The 20366-nt window shown below is 41.8% G+C and overlaps 1 protein-coding gene across 1 annotated transcript in view; it reads left to right on the forward strand.

Moving 5' to 3' along the window:
* Positions 1-20366, forward strand: part of STK38L (serine/threonine kinase 38 like) — a 58104-nt gene that overhangs the window by 18657 nt on the left and 19081 nt on the right. The window contains exons 2-3 of the mRNA XM_065417320.1: positions 16480-16624; positions 17974-18025. Of these exons, the coding sequence (XP_065273392.1) occupies positions 16491-16624; positions 17974-18025 (186 nt within the window). The 5' untranslated portion in view covers positions 16480-16490. The remainder of the gene's footprint in view (positions 1-16479; positions 16625-17973; positions 18026-20366) is intronic.

Consider the following 20366-nt stretch of genomic DNA (forward strand, 5'->3'; position numbering starts at 1 on the left):
AATAGCTTCCAGTCACTGCAGTCAGATCTGGTGGGTTTGCCCATTTGGGTATTTGCAGGATACGCGCTAAAACATTTAACCCAGTGCCCCAAGAAATGAGAAATGAGTTTTATTCAACCAATTTAAATAATATAAATTATTTTAAGGTAACTTCTAAAATGGATTCATTAATAATGTTCCTGTGAGGTAGAGAAATGGTATCCCTATTTTACACATGGGTAAACTGAGGCACAGCATAAGTGTTTTGCCTAAAGTCACACAGGAAATCCTTGACAGAGTTGAAATAGAACTCAAATCTTCTAAGTTACTTAATACAATTTCCTCTGTCTTAACCACAGAAGCATCCTTTCTCTTTGTACATGCATAATGTGCATCTAAAACAGGGCTAACTTTTCAGTTGTTCATTTCTTAAATGCTAGTATCAGCAGCCAGGACCCAAGCATGTGTTTTTGTTTTTGCAGTAGGGATTGTCCAACTTTATCACTAGCAGATGACCTATTCAGCACTACCTTTGCAGGTAAATCTCCTATTAAAGACAATGGGAGATTTGCCAGGATAAGGAATGTGTAAGAAGAGCTGAAGAAGGCCCCTGGGGTTGGACGTTTCTGCTGTTGTGTCTTAAGTCAAACATATATGTTCTTCCAGCCATCGCTTTCATTAGTGACAAGCTGGCTAGCAAACACTAGGTTGTATGATCAAACTGCCCAGATAAAAACATAAGAAATGTCAGCCCGGAATGCATGGAGGAGGCTTCTGCCCATGTCAACACCACTGTTTGATCTTGCTTGTCCATGTGTAGACTCTGAACAGCATGCAGGAACTAAGCAACGCATGCTAGAAAGCTTTTTTTAGGCTTTGTAAAAGTGGCCATAGTTATTTATCAACAATATGTAACAGCTCATCAGTAATATGGAGAGGTACAATATATGAGACATCATCTAGGAGACTGTCTCTAATTTTTAAATATGATTAACCTTGTATTCAGTGAGATCAATCAAAAGAATGGTCTCCCTTGTTAATATAGTTTGAACTAGGGGAACATGGGAATGTATTAATAAACTTACTATGTTTTCGAAGCCTTTTAATGTGCTCCTCTTCACAGCGAGCAGGCAAAAGTTGGTTTAAACAGAATGTAACTAATCGTCATTGGGCAGTTTGTTCATGTTATTTGTACTTGCCCACACGTTGGCATGCAGCAGTCATTTAACGGGGAAACAGTTTCATTGAAATATTGAGTGGTAGAGAGTAATATAAAGGAAAACGCCACCCATTTGACTGAGCTGTCTCCAGGGCAAGCCCAAGACTGGAGTGAAGTCCCACAGAAACGAAGGCCCATCACAAACCTTAGCACCTTCCCCTCTAAGGCCAGGTGTACACTTAAAAATTAGATCAACGTAACTATGTCATTCAAGGCCATGAAAAATGTTGTGCCTCAAGCTCTGTATTTAGGTCGACCTAACCTCCACTGTAGACACAGCTAGGTTGACGGAAGAATTCTTCCATCTACTCACTCTCCGAGAAGTCTATTAACCATGCTGATGGAAAAACCCCTTCCATCGACGTAGGTAGCATCTGTACTATAGTGACAACGCTGCAGCTTTGCTGCTGTCACTCTTATAGTGTGGACATAGCTTTGCCTTTTTTGACCTGTCTGCTCCAATATAAACATACAGCAATGTGTGTGTCTGTGCAAGTATTAAAAAAAGTCAAAACAAAACACTCCACTGCACACACTTCTCTCCCTGGGGGAAGGATGAGAGAACAAATGTGTGGCAGATGTTATCATGTTACTTAATGCACTCAGAGACTACAGTCATGAGAGCAGTATAAGAAGCTATATAGAATAGAATAAGATTTCTCTCAGTCCAAGCATCGGAGAGCTCAGAGGTAAAACACACACCTTGCTGGGGATGCCCTTGGATTCTCTGAAATAGATCTGAAAATAAAGTTTGAGTCCATTTACCTTTCTGAGCCTGTGACATCTTCTTGCTGAAGAGTGTCTTTGCTTGTGATGCTGAGTGTAGCTACGGTGCTACTGTCTGAGTGCAAAATTAGAATAGTATTGCCCTTGATTTTATACTCTAGAGTTACCTGATACTAAAACAGGATGGAAATGTTTTCCCTTTGCATCTGTCTTTATTGTTGTAGGGACCTCGCTGCTAGTCGCATGGTCCCTTCCTGAAATAGTCTTTCTTCTGCGGCATGGGTGGGCTGAACCTGGCTGTAGGTGAGGGGGTGGGGAGGAGCTCTACCCACCACATCCACCTCCACGGCTCCAGGTCCAGGCACTTGGAAGGTACTTTCAATCATTTGTGTGTGTCCCACGTCTCATCTCTCCAGCAGGCTCCTGCTCCACACAGCATCTGCTTTATCCACTGACTGGCTACTACTCCAAAAATCATAATCAGAAAAGAATCTGTCAGCAGTGGGAATTGAACCAGCTCCCAGTAACACAGTTCTATCTGCATTCATAGATGTTTAAAGCCAGAAATGACCATTAGATCATCTAATCTGACCACCTGCGTAAAACAGGCCACAGCAACTCATCCAGTTTCTACTTTGCTTCTCCTTTAGAGCTCCTCTCCTTTGCTAGCATAGCTTTACCATGCGTATTTATTGCATTTATTTTATTTTACATGATTTGAAAGTGCCTGTCCAAGACTTGGAAGACTTTGGATACATTAAAAATGCAACCATACAAACAAGAATAAATTCAGTGGTCTTTTAACCTCCACGACAGAAATATTGAACCAAAAAATGAAAATCAAGCCCCAACAATACCCTTCTCAGACCACAAATTCCAGTTCTGTTTGTGCTCCTGCCTCCCTGAACTCCTTGGAAAATAGATGGTCTTTGCAGCATGCCCTGAAGATCAACAGATTTGGGCTCTATTGGATCATGGGTAGAACGGAATTCCAGTGTCAGGCCATTTTCCATAAAAGTCCCTTATCAGAAGCCACTTCTCTTACTATTTTTACTACTATTTTTATAGTCTTATACATAGAAACCCCACACTCTGTTAGGGGATGTCTTTTCACAATGATGGTATCACAGGCTCAGAAAGGTTATCTGTGTAAAAAAATATATTTTTAGATACTTTCCCACAGTTTATTCATGGTGAGAAGTGGTACATTCTTTTTGAAGGAGGGTCTAAAAAGAAATGAGTGTTTTCCTTAGAACCAGAAACGCAATAATTAATTAAGAAAGACAGAGCAAGTTTGTGAGAGGCCTCTGAACAGTTGATCTTGCTTTGTTCTTAATTATTTCATGGCCCAGATTTTGCAGCAAAATGTTTAAGCGTGTGCTTAAAGTCCTAGTGAATTCAGTGGGGCTTAAAATAAGTATTTTGCTGAATAGGGTTGGACATAAGCACCAGCCTAAGGTTAAGCACACGCTTAAGTGCTTTGGGCCAGAGAGCAATTCTCTGTTTTTAAACCCTGTTAAAAGGAGTTTGACTACCCATATTTTGTACTTCAGGTTGAGTCCAAGATGAGTCCTATGACAAGGAGGAAAAAACATCGTAAACTAAGGTGATGTGTGACATGCAGTTTCAGTGCACACAACTGTATTTATCTTCTAGAAAAAGCGCTACATAATTTTCCTTGCTTGCCAAAAATAATGAAATTTCTAAACAAAATTAAATTTGTTTCAAATCTTACAGTAACCTTTGAGAGAGACACGTTAACACAGCCCAGGATTGGAAGTCAGGATGCCATCATCCTGATTTTCCTGCGAATACACAGCTCCCATTATAGTTGGCTGAAATATGGGTGCTCAGCACCTCTGAAAATCAGGACCTTTTATTCTATTCCCTGTCATGGTGGCCCTTTCTTTATGACCCGTGGTGGTGGTACAGCATAGATGCCGCATTCCCAGATTCCTTCTTTCTAGAATGGGGATAATAATCCTTACCTATCTCACAGCAATATTCATTAATATTTGCAAAGCATTTTGAAATCTTAGTGCCCCCTGTCCAATCAAAGAGCAAATACTTTCTTTTGAAAATAGTTTGTCAAGAGAAAAGCTCTGAAGAGACTGAGCTTGGTAATACTTGAGCAGAACAGTAAAGCTTTGACTGTATATATTGGATACATGATGTCTCAAAATTGTACTGTTATCATGGGAATAGAGAGAACCACTATTGATAGTGGAATATAGAGGCTATAATTGCAATATGTATGTATTGTTAAATGTTTAGGTACTGAAGTGACCTTATTGGTAGTTCAGTGGTTCTAAACGTTAGGTAACCACCATCTCCACTGCTAACCAAAACAAATACTGAGGTATTTTGAGTCAAATGTTTCTTTACTACTTGAGCTGGATGAAAGATTAACTTTTTTTTTGTAAATAGCTTTTACCCGCCCAGTCTGTTTTCCTGTTGGGGAAATGAATTTGCATTTGTCAGTCCTCCTACTTGCTGCTCATTGAAAGTAGAATAGCAGTGAATCACAGGTTGTTGTTTTCAGGAGGTTGCTGCTGCTGTACTTAGTTGAATAGCAGGAAATCCTTAAGTGCAACAGAACTCCAATATTCAGTTTATAGTCCATATTTGGAAATATTTCCTTATCATTACTGGTAGTGTGTTGTAATGAAAATGAAAATTAATTTCCTTGGGCCCAATGACAAGGCAGTGAGTAAAGTGGTCTTACTTAGTCCTCCCTGAGTTCAGACAAACTCCCTGAGAACTCATTTGTACTCTGTGCCTGTTTTGACTAGAGAAAAGGTGTTTTTTTAAAAATAATGTTGCTAACAAAAGGGGTCTTTGGAATCAACACCTAGAAGAGATACAGTTTTCCACCACCACAACTTTGTTAGCTGATTGTGGTTTAATGAAGGGTATGTCATGTAGATAAGGAAAAGCAGATGAGAGTATGTTGAGTATTTACAAACCTCAACTTTTTTGTAGGCTAGATGTAGGATGATAACACTTTTCACCTAGATTTAGCTGCTCATGGTTGATACAGTTAGCTGACATGACTGTGACAGTGTTAAACTGTGGCTACTCTAGGTATTGAGGTATGTTTTAAATCCTGGTATCTAACTCAATGTTTTTTAAAAGCACCTTTTTTCCTAGTCTAGATAAGACCCCCTGTTACACTTGGGTAGACAGAATATATGTAGTTCTAGGAGTCTGTCTGAATGTAAGGGGATCTAAGTTACATTATCTTACAGATCCCCTCTTAATTTGGCCCATTGTTTCAGATGCTTACTAAAGTTTTTCTAAAATCTAAGCCCATGTCTACACTCCCACTTATGTTGGCAAAACGTATGTCACTCGGGGGTATGAAAAAAACCCACACTCCTAAGTGACATAAATTTCCCCAGCCTAAGTGGCAGTGTGCTCAGCGCTATTGCTGCTCATGGAGGTGGTTTTGTTATGTTGATGGGAAAGCTCTCTCCTGTTGGCATAGAGCGGCCACATGACCGATCTTACAGCGGTGCAGCTACATCCGTATAGCTGTGCCACTGTAAGCTCACTAGTGTAGACATGGCCTTACTCACAGAACAGTTACTTTTTCCATGCTGAACACAACAGACGGGCATTTGGATAAATTTAACTGGTTAAATTCCTAGCTCTTTTCTAGGCTCTCATTCTCAGTATTCTGAGAATTCCCAGTGTCTCCATTAACAGAGCTGCAATGTCTGATGGATTGAATGATCTATCTAATAGGTCTTTTTCATCTCTCATTTCTACGTGTCTATGAATACCTTCTGCAGATTTTTTTCAGAATCTTAGAGTTCAGATATTGGGAGTGTCTACTATTTTGATATATTAGCTATGGCCAGACGAGTCATGGAGCTATATCTGGTTTTAACTGTAAGTGGTTATAATGGGCGACTTATTATGGACATTCCACAGGGAGGGCAAGAATTACTTAAAATGGCCAAAACATTTGAGTGCTTTTCATTTTTAATAGTAAAGCCTGTTCTGAGAAAACTAATTTTACTATGCATTGCTTGGTGTTCACTCAGATAGAACAAATGTAATTCATTCTCTGTCTAGCTCAAGATAGTAAAACTCATGTGAACCTGGTTACAGATAGCTTAATACATATTGGAAAATAATGACAAACTAAAGGTTTGTAGATTCATAGATTCCAAGGGACCATGGTGATCATCTAGTCTGATCTCCTGTGTAACATAAGCATAGAACTTCCCCAAAATAATTCCTAGAGCAGATCTTTTAGAAAAACATCCTATCTTGATTTAAAAATTGTCAGTGATGGAGAATCCACCACGACCCTTGGTATGTTGTTCCAGTAGTTAGTTACCCTCACAGTCATAAGTGTATGCCTTATTTCCAGTCTGTATTTGTCTAGCTTCAACTTCCAGCCATTGGATTGTGTTATACGTTTATCTACTAGATTGAAGAACACATTACTCAATATTTGTTCCCCATGTAGATACTTATAGAGTATCTGGGTAATGGGGGAAATAAGTAAAGTAAATGAACGTTTAAGGATAAAGGAAATGGTAGTGAACTAATCCTTTCATTACTGTGTACTGAAGTTTTGGGTTTCATTTTCCCTTCTGTTAAATTTAGATGGTTGTAAAAACACATTCCTAAGATATCAGTAAGGACCTGTATGGAAATATTATCAAGGAAGGAAACGTGTATGTGTTAAGCATCTGATTTGTTATACCTGACTGTAAAAGGTGCTACTTAAAAGTAGAAGGGGAAACAAAATTAGAGGCCTTGAAGGATGGTACTATTGTGAAACATGAATTATGTAGGGATATAATTTTTTTTCGTACTGGTCAGTGTCCCACAAGGGAGCATTTGAAAAGTTTTACTGATCTGCGAACTAAACTTGTGGGTAACAATACTTTAGCAGTTAATATTTCCCAGGTCACCAGAATAAGATTAATTCTTAATGGGTCTGATTCAAAGTTCACTGAAGTCAGTGGGAATCTTTCCGTTGACTTCAGTGGACTTTGCATCCGGTCCTATATCTTTTATTTCACTCAAAAAAGCGAAATCATATTTTTCAATAGTATAGAGCAGTGGTGGGCAACTTGCTGCCGCAGGCCGCACTCAGCCCATCAGGGTAATCCGCTGGCGGGTCGCCAGACAGTGTTTACATTGACCGGCCACAGGCACAACCGGCCACAGCTCCCGGTGGCTGCAATTGGCCGTTTCCGGCCAATGGAAGCTGCGGGAAGCGGTGGCCAGCATGTCCCTTTGGCCCGCGCCACTTCCTGCAACTCCCATTGGCCGGAAACGGCGAACCATGGCCACTGGGAGCTGCGGACAGCCGTGCATGCGGACGGTCAATGTAAACTCTGTCTTGCGGCCCACCAGCAGATTACCCTGACGGGCCGCAGGTTGCCCTCCACTGGTATAGTCTTATTATCTACCCCAGGCAGTTTGCAAAATGTTGCTCCACAATTGACATGTCCACATTAGTCCATCAAGGTGGGATTTTTCTTGTCTGCATACTGCTCTGAGACTTAATACAACAAAGATTTTAGATCAATGTTTTTTTTCCAGTTTCTGGATTGTCATGCAGCTATGATAGTGGATTTTTAAGCCTTTGTAGAAAGAAACATTGAGTTGGTGAAGATCAAGTTTTAATAAGTTTGATATACATGAAGATTTGAAGTCTGTGCAAGAAAAGAGTAGATGCAAAAGAATGTGCAGAGCGAAAAGGTGAGCAACACAAATACCAAATTTGGCACAAGTGGCAAATGACAGTGCAGAGACACACCTTTCTTCAGGGTGGATAATGCAAGCTGACTTCTTTCTCCCTCAGTTTCATCTTTAGGATATTCATGGACAGGCATTGCTAAAGCTAAGACAGAAGTGGTAACCTTTTAGTGTAGGGGCTGATTTCATATTTTGGAAGCTGCCTCTGGTGTCCGGGTTATTGCTTCTCCTCCCCCGTGTCTCGCTAGCATGTCACATCACCTCATGCTGCTGACTCTTTGATTGCTTCATCCATTGTAGCTGACCCTGCCCACTGCCTTTTGGTGTGAATCATGTAGTTATTTGTGGCTTTTGTGGGTTTGGTTTGGTTTTGGTCTCCTGCCTCTGTCTCTCTTAAAGAGGATTTGAACAATTTAGAGAGGGGAGAGCTGGTTTTCATATTCTGAAGCTCTTAATTTGCCGTTTCCTTGCTAGTTTCATAGATAACACTTTGCATTTTTTAAAAAAATATAGCACTAGGCAGCATTGTTTTGGTGCTCAATTTTGCTCTGCTGTTATGTTTGTCATTGGTCAAGCAACTGTACAACAGTAAAGGTAATGTGGTTTCTTCTTCAGAAGAGCTGATGCTTCATTGTTGTATATAGTGGTGATAACTGGGTTTCTGAAGTTAATTGTTTTACTGGACTGTGTGCTTTTACATTTGAATGACTCCCTCAGCATAACTCTGTTTCATTCCTCTTTGCCTTTTCCTTTCTATCCCCCCTGTCTTCTTTGAAACTTCAGTTGGCATATCTAATTTCAGGAGAAAGTTGGGATCAAGTGACAAAATTTATTACACTGAGAGCACTGTGGAAGCTATGATTTGAAGCGAGAAACTATTTCTCAATATTGTCCTTACACACAGGTGTGTAATGTAAGTGATATGGCTCCATGATTTGAGTGCAGTCTTGACTGTTTACATCAGCAGAGAATTAGGCCCGTGATCTCTAGGGCCTGGTCTACACTAACCCCCAACTTCGAACTAAGGTACGCAACTTCAGCTACGTGAATAACGTAGCTGAAGTCGACATACCTTAGTTCGAACTTACCGCGGTTCAGACGCGGTCCACACGCGGCAGGCAGGCTCCCCGTCGACTCCGCGGTACTCCTCTCGTCGAGCTGGAGTACCGCAGTCGACGGCGAGCGCTTCCGGGATCGATTTATCGCGTCCAGACCAGACGCGATAAATCGAACCCGGAACTTCGATTCCCAGCCGCCGAACTAGCGGCTGGGTGTAGACAAGGCCTAGGAATCAGGAGCGCCAATGCGGACTGGCTTGCATTAATGAGCCTTTATTAACCATTTAATAAAGGGCCATAGTTGTCACAGGAACAGGCATTCCCTATCCTCAGGTCTACATACATAAGCATTGCATTTTAAACCCAAAAGAGCAGAAAGGGGTTTCAAAAGTTTTCCCCACTAAAATGTGAGAGACCCAGTAGTCTGAATAACTCATTTTAATGTGTAGTACTGTAGGCATATGTTTGTTAAAATTGTGGAAGAAAATCAGAAGTTTTTGTGTTCAATACAAGAGGCTCCAATTTGTCTATTGTTTTCTCTTAGCAACAGTGTCCATCTAGTAAATATCCCCCTTGGCTTTCAGAGCAGCTAAAAACTAACTTTTAAAATTTCATAAATACAGTTTGCAGAAATGGAAGTGGCTGGGAAGAATATTTGCATTGTCTAGTTCAAATGCCATTTAATTTGATGAGTGGTAGCAAATAGTACCATCTAATGCAGTTGTTCAGACAGTTTATCTTTAATGAGACTGGTAACCTCAGTCCAGTTCTTGCTGGAGAGCCGTCCACATCAAGAAAACTACCACTGCAACTCTCACTAATTTATCCTGTTGCTGGCAGCCTCTCCGAGAGATGTCAAGGATCGAATGGGCTTGGAGACTATAGTGTCCCCAGAATATAAGAAGTGTATTTGAGAAAGATATCATTCCTCTGCTCATGCTGTGCTTGTTGAGTGAATAGATGTCTTCAGTTTTCAGGGTTTATAACACCTTTTCATAAGCATGAATTCCCATTAAAAGATTGAAATAAAAAAAATATTCAAAACAAAACATGAGGAGCTAGAAAGGTTTGAGAGAAGGATCTGAGGTCATGGTTATTCTTTCTAGCCATGTACTTATATGGCCCTATCAGTGTCGTTTCTGAACGTTTCACAATATTAATGGATTTTATCCTTACAACATCTCTGTGAGGTAGGGAGGTATTACCACCACTTTACAGATAGGGAATTGAGGCACAAGGTAGATTAAGTGACTTTCCCAAGGTCCCACAGGAAGTCTGTGGCTGAACCAGGATTTGAACCTACATTTCCTGAGTCTAAGTCCAAGGCCAGTGTCCCGTCCACTAGATCATCTTTCCCACTTCCCTCTGCCACCCACACCTTCAGTGTAAATAGCTATTTTGTGTAAGTAGCAATGGGGCTCTAATTATCATGTAGTGACTCAGGACTCAACAACTCCATGCTTGCTGTCAGTTGGCAGCTACCCACAAGATCTAATGCTACCTCACCCTTAAGTTCTTCTGGCCTTTCTGAATTGGATCTCATCAGAATCTCTGAAGTCTGGAGATGTGCTCTGAATATGAGAGAGACAGGCTTTGTGTGCTCATTTCTCTCTTGCTAGGAAATGCTACCAATTTTCCTGAGGGTCAGTTTCATTAGAGGGCAGTCGTTCTCAAGTTGCTTTATCGTTCCATCTTTCCTCTTCTGGCTTCCTATAGCAAGTGGTTCCATCTCACAGACACTATGATGCTCCAGTATGCTTTGGTTTAATCAAAATTTCAGTGTCCATGTCAACACTGAAGAATAATAGTTTTGGGTCAGGGGGCTTTGCATGGCCATTTGTGTAGCAGAAACTGTGCTATGTGGAGGTTTTCACCAGTGGAGCAGTGATTTCAGGAATTTGGCTGGGGACTGACAGATTTAAATCCAGCCATACAACTGATTTGAGAGTAGACTGAAGAGGTAGTAATTGGTACTTAGTTTTTCTAATTGGACTGTGAAAGGAAAGATTTTAGATTTAAAAGCGTGGACAGGGTATGGATTAAGCAATTTTTACTAGTAGTAAATGTAAAGTTTCATGTTGATCAGATTGTGGTGATGTCTCTAAGTCATAATCTTTTATATCAATTTTTCCAGAGTAATAGACATGTTGAAAAGGGCTTAGGGCTTTGGGTTTCTCAGCCAGAAGGCTTTAAGCAAAATATGACTATTTGGTTTAAATGCTGTTCTTTGTAGTTCCATAAACCTAATGCAACTCTGATGGCACTTCAGGAATTGAATGATTCCATTATGTAAAAGGCATGATCTTGGGTGGATTAATGGCTCTGTTATGGGCATTTCCAAGAAATGTGGGTGGCACCTTTTCAAAACATTTTGATTGATATAGTGAGATCAGTGAATGCAGTGTTCAGCCAAAATTCTGAGTAGGCCTTCCTTTGATTTTCCACCCCACCCTCTGCCCGCATCAGTTGTTTATAAAAGGCCAGATTTAAATATTTTGCTTGCCTCTTCCCAACTGTGTGGGGTGTGTGTGTGGGTGTGGGTGTACACACACGTGGAAATTTAGGGCACAACTCTGAAAGGTGCTGTGCACTTCCTGCAAGACCTCTGTGCTCCTTCATCTCTCATTCATGGGAATCAAAGGAGTTGATTAGGATTAGGCCCTTAGTTGAGAGGATGGTTTGGGGATGATTTTGTTTACAGTGCTGGAACTGTCTACTTGAATGTGACTATCGCAATGTAAGCAAAATGTGTTCTAAACTTTAGTCTGAAGGAAGAATTAATTGCAAAATAGAGTGGGGGGGGGGAAGGCAAATGGGATTTTGGAAATGGACACTTGCAACAGTAATTCTCCCCTTTTCTTGGTTGTTTTATGCTATATTATGACAGTAATGGCAAGCTTCTTATCTGTTAAATAGCTTTCTCTGAGATCACTAACTTACTAATCAGGAGCTCTTCTGTATTTTCTTATTTTAGAACTACTCTCAATTAGAATCAACCATTCTATTTATAGTCTAGTGCTTTAGTGCCAAAATTGTTATCTCCTTTTTCCAGGCTTAATGAAATCAAGTGACTAAGACTCCCTGTTTTGGTAGTGTCTGCATAGGAGCACGGAGAAAACAAATGAACAGGAAACAAAATTATATTGTTATTTTAGCCAACCAGGAGTACTAGACTTGCAAATGATGAATACCCGGCTGGTACAACCGAAAAGTCTTTATACCTTAACTAAAGTTTAATCCATTTTGAGCCTGGGTTAACAATACACCGCTACCTCGATATAACGCGACCCGATATAACACGAATTCGGATATAACGTGGTAAAGCAGTGGTCCGGGGGGGGCGGGGCTGCGCACTCCGGTGGATCAAAGCAAGTTCAATATAACGCGGTTTCACCTATAACGCAGTAAGATTTTTTTGGCTCCCGAGGATAGTGTTATATCGGGGTAGAGGTGTACATTCAGTGCCAAAATTCCTAAAGGATCAAAAGGCTGTTTTTGCCATATTGGATCATTCCTGGAAATAATTTGATCACTGATATCACTCTGTGTTCAGCTCTGGAGAGGTAATTGGAATTGTTCAGTTTGAATGTGTGCATATACTGAAGTTCAGTAGTAAAATCACCTGGTCTATGTTTCCCTTTCACTGTCTTTGTCAATAGAGAACTGTAGTGAAACTCTTACAATGTGTATGGACACAATAGGAATACAGTACACTTATATTTAATCAAGACTTCCACCTATCGGCGGAGTGACTTAAAACGGCATATAATTAATAGAAATGGCTAGAGAATTTGTAGATCAGTTTTCTGACTTTTGGAAAACTTGCTACCATGAGAGAGAGAGTATGCGCACCTGGTGATATTGGTGTAAGAGAGGATAATCTCTTGTATTTTTTATTTGTCTGGTATTTATCTGTAGTTAATAAAGATTATAATAGGTTAACTGAACAGATAGCAGGTCTCGTTGGGAAAAAATCAAAGGAGATAAAATACTGATAAAAAATTCAGAAGTAAACCTCTATCCCGATATAACGCGACCCGATATAACACGAATTCGGATATAACACGGTAAAGCAGTGCTCCGGGGGGGCGGGGCTGCGCACTCCGGCGAATCAAAGCAAGTTCGATATAACGCGGTTTCACCTATAACGCAGTAAGATTTTTTTGGCTCCCGAGGATAGTGTTATATCGGGGTAGAGGTGTAGCTACGGGATTGTAAAATCTGCTGTATTGCTAGTTCATCAGTATCCCCACTGTGTAGGTATAAATACACACACATTATTCTCGTAAGTGGCACATGGGCAGTGCAGTAACAAGGGCGAGGCGAGTGAGGCACTTGCCTCGGGCACACAAAGCGGGGGGGGGGGGGCGCAGAAAGCGGTGGAGAGAAAAAAAATAAAAAGCTCCTGGCAGGCACAGAGATATTTATAACCCAGGTGATCTCTTCCCCCCCCCCCCCCGACCCCACCTGCCACCCCCCCGTGCCTCCCCCGAGTGTCCCCCGGCCCCCACTTGCTTCCCCCCCCCTTCCCGGCCTGGAGCAGAGCAGCTCCATGCTGCCTCCCTGCCGCAGGATCCTAGTGCCCCACATCTTGACTGCCAGGGCAGACTGACTCTGAGCCTGCCCTTCCCCCTCAGACCCTTTCATTTTCCAATGGGACCCTCCAGCAGCACAGCCCCCACCCCCGCCTGCAGTCACCGCTCCTGCCCCATGCTGGGCAAGGAGGCAGCCCCATCCCTCATCCCCAGTGAAGCTACAGTCAGGGGCAACAGCAGGGGAGGAGGCGCACGCAGCACCCCCCCGGCACGCACCACGGGGGAGGCGAGGGTGATTCCTGGACCTGAGAGGGGCCCTAGGAGCACATGCAGTGACAGTGGTGGGGGTGAGTGTGCTGCTGGGGGGGGCGGGAAAGGGGGGCTCCTCCCCCAGAGCTTGCTGCTGCCGGCAGGGAAAGGGCTGGGGGGAGTCCTCTTCTCTGGCCCCTGTCCCGGAGCAGCCTGCCTGCACCCCAAACTCATCCCCAGCCCTGCCCCACCCCAGAGCCCACACCCCCAGTAGAGCTTTCACCCCCGCACCGCACCCTCTGCCCGAGCCCTGAGCCCCTCCAGCACCCCAAACACCTTATCCCCAGTCCCAGCCAGAGCCCTCATCCCCCCCACACCCTGACCCTCTGCCCGAGCCCTGAGCCCTTCCAGCACCCCAAACACCTTATCCCCAGTCCCAGCCAGAGCCCTCATCCCCCCACACCCTGACCCTCTGCCCGAGCCCTGAGCCCCTCCCGCACCCCAAACCTCCCATTCCCAGCCCCAGACAGAGCCCTCACCCTCCACACTCCTACTCTCACCCTGAGCTCCTCCCACACCCCAAACCTCCCATTCCCAGCCCCAGACAGAGCCCTCACCCTCCACACTCCTACTCTCACCCTGAGCTCCTCCCACACCCCAAACCTCCCATTCCCAGCCCCAGACAGAGCCCTCACCCCTACTCTTGCCCTGAGCCCCTCCCACACTCCAAACCCCTCATCTGCAGCCACAACCCACTGCCCTCACCCCTGCACCCCCTCCCATCCCCAAACTCCCTCCCAGAGCCTACACCCCAATCCCCTGCCCCAGCCTAGGGCCTGCACCCCAGACATCCTCCCTCACCCAAACTCCCTCCCAGAGCCTTGGGCTTGGGGGGGGGGGGTCTACAAAATTTCTACAAACCTGCCACCCCTGAATCTGCCCTACAAACCTGAACTCCCAGCATTCTCAGGACACATGCTGATCCCTAGTGGCCACTGCTGATATGCAGCACCTTCCTCCTCTCTTAACCTGTGAGTCCCTCTCTGGATTGGAACTGGACTGGAACCAAAGACCATCTTGGAAGCAACATTACCAGCCCAAGAGCTCAAAAATCATGAGTTGACCCCCCAAAATCACAGGCTCTACCGCCGCCGCTTCATTCATTCTTCGGCAGCAATTCGGCAGCAGGCCCTTCCCTCTGAGAGGGACTGAGGGACCCGCTGCCGAATTGCTGCCGAAGAGCCGGCCCTGGGGGAGGGCGCAATTTTAAATTCTTGCCTCGGGAGCAAAAATACCTAGTTACGGCTCTGCACATGGGCATAGTCCAAAATGCACAGTTAAAATATTACTATCCGCATAGTATTGTAAAACCCTACTACTTGCTGCACAGCAGGTACATTTCTAGCAAAGAGACAATTCAATTAAAAGTCAACAAGACCGCATGCCATCTTCACAAGCTGCCTAATTGTGTGTGTGTGACAGGCCAGATAAAAAAAAAAGGCATGTCCATGGATTTTATAAACTAAAAGCCTACCTCTGTCTGGGGCTTTTTATCAGTTCACCAAAAAATAAAAATAAAAAAAGAAGGGCATTACAATATATATCCAAAGATCAGTCATTGATTCGGGTATTTGTCAGAGGAGGCTGACTCAAAATCCCTTTTTGAAGCAAAAGGATTATACAAACAAACAAGAAAGTAGCTTTTCAGGAAGTAGCCATCAGCACAGAATGCTTCCTCCCAGGTCTCTCTCTCTCTCTCTTGGGGAATGGCAGAGCTTATACACTGCTTTATTTCCCAGCATGCTTTTACCCAGCCCAGGAGGACTAGAACATGACTGCTAGGAGAAAAGAACACTTCCTAACAGCCCTGCTTCCCTGGATCTGAGAGAGCCTGAGAGAGCTGAGCTGGCTTTGCTCACCTCCGCTGTGGGGAGTTCCAGCTCATGGAACGCCAGCCCTAAAACCAGTCGGCAGAATGGGGTGGGATTTTGGTCTTTTTAACCAGCCCCCAGACTGCTTCCTAGCAACCATGTCCTACCCCTCTGTAACCACATCCCCTGTCCCGCACGTATTTAAGACGCAAACCTGGAATGACTGTGTGCTGGTCTAGGAGGATTCCCTCACAGCTTGAAAAGGCCTAAACACCCCCTTGCAGTGATTTCCACATGTGAGGAACTTCTCCTGAAAACACCTTTCTGAATGTCCTAAACAGTTCTTCTTTACCAACTTGTCAATATGGCATGTTAATGGGCCTGAAGGAGAAGACCTGGAAAGGTATTTACCTTGTGATTGAAAACTCCCTCAGAGTCTGATCATTTGCAGCAAGGGGAGTTTCATGATCCATTTTTTATTATTTTTATAGTAAGTAAAATCTCTCCATAAACTAAGGAAGTTGCCTTTTTGAGGGGATGATTTCTAGATTCTGTATTATCCAAGTGTCAATACTCAGTTCTATTAAATGGGTTTTAAAAGTAAGATAGTTGGCAATCAAATTTTGACGCCTGGCTTATCTTATCTTTCCTAGGTGTCTGCTCATTTGTCATTTTCACCATTTCTTTTTGGCAAGGATTTGCATTTCTTCAATCTTAAAACTTTCTTGTGCCATCCATACATATTACATTTAGAGAGGTACATGGATGGCATCTCTCCTCTTGACTTATTTTATTTTTATATATTTGTTTTGGGCAGGACTCTAGTCAGCCAGTGGTAAATCTATTAATGCATGGACAAGTACATGAGGGTTAGTTGCCTGTAGCCAGCATGGTTCTCTGCTATGATTCACTCCTTGTTTTGCCAGTAGAATGGTTTCTGTTATTTTTTTGGTGAGTGGGTAGCATATCCTCCCCTACTAAGTCTCTCTAACTTTACAATATGAAGTTTTTGGATTTGTTTACGTATAAGGGAGGTGTCTTCCCCATGAATTTCACATTGCCTCTCATTTTCTGGGGGAATAAAAAGTTTCTTTGAGTAACTTTGTGCTCTGTTTCAGTACATGTTACTATGGCAATGACTGCAGGGACTACAACATCCTTTCCCATGAGCAACCACACCCGGGAGAGAGTGACTGTGGCCAAACTTACACTGGAGAACTTCTACAGCAACCTAATTTTACAGCATGAAGAGAGAGAAACCAGGTACTGTGGCTGGGTTCTTTCACACCTTTAACTTTTTATTTATACTGGCCTTGTGTGGTGTTTCTACAGACCAAGTGTGTGCTTTAAAGTCATTTTAGTCCCTGCACAAAGTTTTTCTTAGAAAGTTGTATTGATTTCTAACCAAATTTATTAACCATTTGAGTGTACATTCTTTTGAGGGTGTATATATATCTCGGCACTAAGGCCTTGTTTGGGCTAACATATTTGTTAAAATCTCTCACTGTTGCACTAGTGTTAGTGATACTAATTGCAGAAGCACTAGTATAGACCCAACCAACTTCATTTTAACCTCCATATCATCCATCCCTAGTTTCCAGCTACATCACAATGTAAAGCTACTGATTAAAGTGTCAAAATACCAAGTCTTCATTTATTGAAACATAGTATTCATTATAATAAAATATTTGTTTCTATGGTAACAGATTTTTTTTTATTGAGGTTATACAACCAAAGAACAGGTTTTAATATCTGTTGAGCTGCTTCTTATTTAGTTGGTACTCTATTAATTGGGCCTCTCACTCCCAGTTGGGAGGATAGATTGTCCACTGGGGAGTCCTATTTAGGAGATTCTACTATATTTCTCAAAATGGGGAAAAGTCTTGATTTTTAACTAGAGAAGGGCTCAAAATGAAACCCTAGAACTTAACATGCTAGCACTCATTGTTCAAAATCTTTACTCACATGTATGGTCCCATTCACTTCAAAAGGCTCATACTTTCACCCTCATCCCTTTATTCCCATGTATCTAGGATTTGGACCTTTAGATACCAATCCTGCAAACACTACGCACATATATAAACTTACCCATGTGACCCATTGACATCAACAGGTCTGGTCACATGTGAGTAAAGGCACAAGTGAGTATGTTCGTAAGTGTTTGCAGAATTGGGGCCTTAGATGGCTCTTTGGGGCAAAGACTTTGTCATCTTTTATGTGAAATGCTATGTAGACATCTGGTGCTGTCAAAATATAATAACTAACATATGCTGACTGGGGCAAATCGTCATGTATGCCTTTGTGTGGAACTTCCACTGTAGTCAATGGGAGCTCTGTGACTAGAGAGCTGACAGACATAGGTACATGGTGTTCGCTTTAAAACGATAGTGCAAATCCCTTGTTTTTATACAGGATATCTTTTCCAAGAAATGGGTTCATTGAGCACTCTAAAATTGCAAATTTTTGATATTACACTTCCATTCTCCAGTTTGTGTCAAGGATAAAGAGGGGAGATCTGTGAAGTAAAGGAATTTTTGTACTGTCTGATGTATTTTTCTTTCTTTCTTTTTTTTTTTTTTTTTAAATGTGTACTTGTATGTCTACCTGTGCAGGCAGAAAAAGCTAGAAGTGGCCATGGAAGAAGAAGGTCTGGCAGATGAAGAGGTAATATCAATTGAAATACATTTGAAGGCCTTATCTTTCATGGATACTGTTCAAAGCTGGTATTCGATGAGTATATGGTTGACTGTTAACAGTCTTATTATCTAACATGATATGGAGATTTTTTTTATTATATAAGTTTTGCTTAAACAAACAGCATATTTAAGTGTTTAGCCATTAATAAGCTTTACATTTTTTTAATAAAAAAAAGTTGCTCACACCCCTGTTCAGTATTTATGATCCAATATGATAGAGGCACCCAAGAAGAATGTAACATAACACTTGTTTTTTGGAGTACAAATCTGTTTGAAATTCAGTTAGGAGTTGGGAAGGAAAGAAAAAAGGGCCAGAAACACTTGGATGATACAGGCAGAAGACAAAATACACAGCAGAGAGGATCTAGGTTATGGGCCCTGATTCAGCAAGGTGTTTAACTATGTACCCAACATCAAGCATGTGCCTAGTTCCACTGAAGTCAATGGGAGTTGCACGTACTCACCCGAGGGCTGAATTTGCCACAGTGGCTTTATATTTTAACTGAACCAAACCTTTGTTTTTTAAAACACTAGGCCTAGCTTTTCCTTCCCTTGCACCAGCTTTATAGCAGTAAAGGAGTTAACCCTGCTTCACAGCAATGTAAGTGAGAAAAGAATCACACCCACTGGATCTTTCAACATTTCCTCCATTAAATTGCCATGCTGTGGTCATTCACATCATTGTTTCTTGTATTGCACTTTACGTGATGCAATAAGAATACAATAAAATCTATCTCAAACAGTTCTTGTATCGGTGCATTTAACATGACATCTGTCTTTAGAGAGAGTAGAGAGCAAGTGAGCATATAATGCCATCTTGTGGCTTTAAATGATAATAAAAATATAGTATAAAAATGTATGACTTCATTGCCTGACCCTGATGGGGCTCAGCGTCTTTAAAACTCCTGTTAACATCACTGGAAGGTGAGGTGCTCAGCATTTCTCAGAATGAAGCCCTTTGACACTTTCATATATTAAAATATATTGGGATTTGCAATGACCATCCAGTTGCCTGCCTAATACAAATAGATTTTGGTGTAGATGGTAAATATTGAACTCTGCTGCCCAGCAGGCTACCCATGGCTGCCTTTTGCCTTTTCTCCCCCTGTCCAAGTCATGGAACCTGTGCTTTTGCTTTTCTTGACCTTTCCCACCTGTCCAGCCCCCAAAGTAGAATTGTCTTCTGGGCCAGTGGATTTTACCCAGTGGCATCTGTAGCGGATTCCAACCTCTTGTGTGTGAATGGTCAAGTTTTGAAGACTCACTGGAAAAAATACTTTGAAATGCCATCAGTTGGTATCTGTCCTCCCACTCACACCCAACCTCAAGAGTTGTAATTGGGTTTATTTAGGTCATTGCACAGTGGTATGTACTTTAAGCAAAGTCTCTTTCCTCTCTCTCATGTATAGTGGAAACCAGGAACTAAACTTCCCCTCAGACTTGTCTGTGTAAATTTTTTTTTTTTTTTTTTTTTTAACTGTCTCTCTTTACGCAAGTAGCACAAAAAACACACAACTGGGACTGGAGTACAGGTGCAGTAAGAGCTGGGCAAGAATCTGTTTTCCTGTCCTGTGGAAGATTTTGAAAACATTTTCTGTCCTGAATCCGGATGAAAAGTTGAAATCTCAAATATTTTTGTAAACTGAAAATCAAAACAAAAAAAAATTTGTTTTGGGTCAATTGAAATATGTTTCATTTATTTCAGAATGTTTTGTTTCAATTTCAACTATTTAATTTTTTTTAGTATAACTAGTTTGTATTGCAAATCAGAAAAAAAATCATTTTGAACAGGAAAACCAGGATTTTCCATTTTTAAGATGATGAAACTAAAAATTTTCAAGTAAAAAACAAAACCAAAACCATTTTAACAGACTTTTTCCTGCAAAAAGTATTGGTTTTGATGAATCAGTACTTTCTGACCAAAAAAAATTTCATTGAAGAATTCCCCACCATCTCTATAATTGTTCATAAAATACCAATGTTATTATCGTAAACATGGAGAACTGAAGCAATTTTTTTTGTGGAAGCCAATCTCTAATTACTAGGATGAGTTCTTCCTAGGGGGGACAGAATATTCACACCTGCTTTTTGTGGGGTTTCTTGCACCTTCCTCTGAAGCATCTGATGCAAGTCATGTGAGAAACAGAATATTGGACTAGATAGACCAGAGATCTGATGGAGAATTACATTTCCTATGGTCTAAAACTTTCTTTTTCTAAAATATAGTTTTATATATTCAAAATATTTTCAGTTATGTATGTTACTTAACTTACAATAAACTTTGTAATTATCATGTGATATGTTTCCTT

This window comes from Emys orbicularis, chromosome 1 (genome assembly GCF_028017835.1).
Source record: "Emys orbicularis isolate rEmyOrb1 chromosome 1, rEmyOrb1.hap1, whole genome shotgun sequence".
Taxonomy (NCBI): Eukaryota; Metazoa; Chordata; order Testudines; family Emydidae; genus Emys; species Emys orbicularis.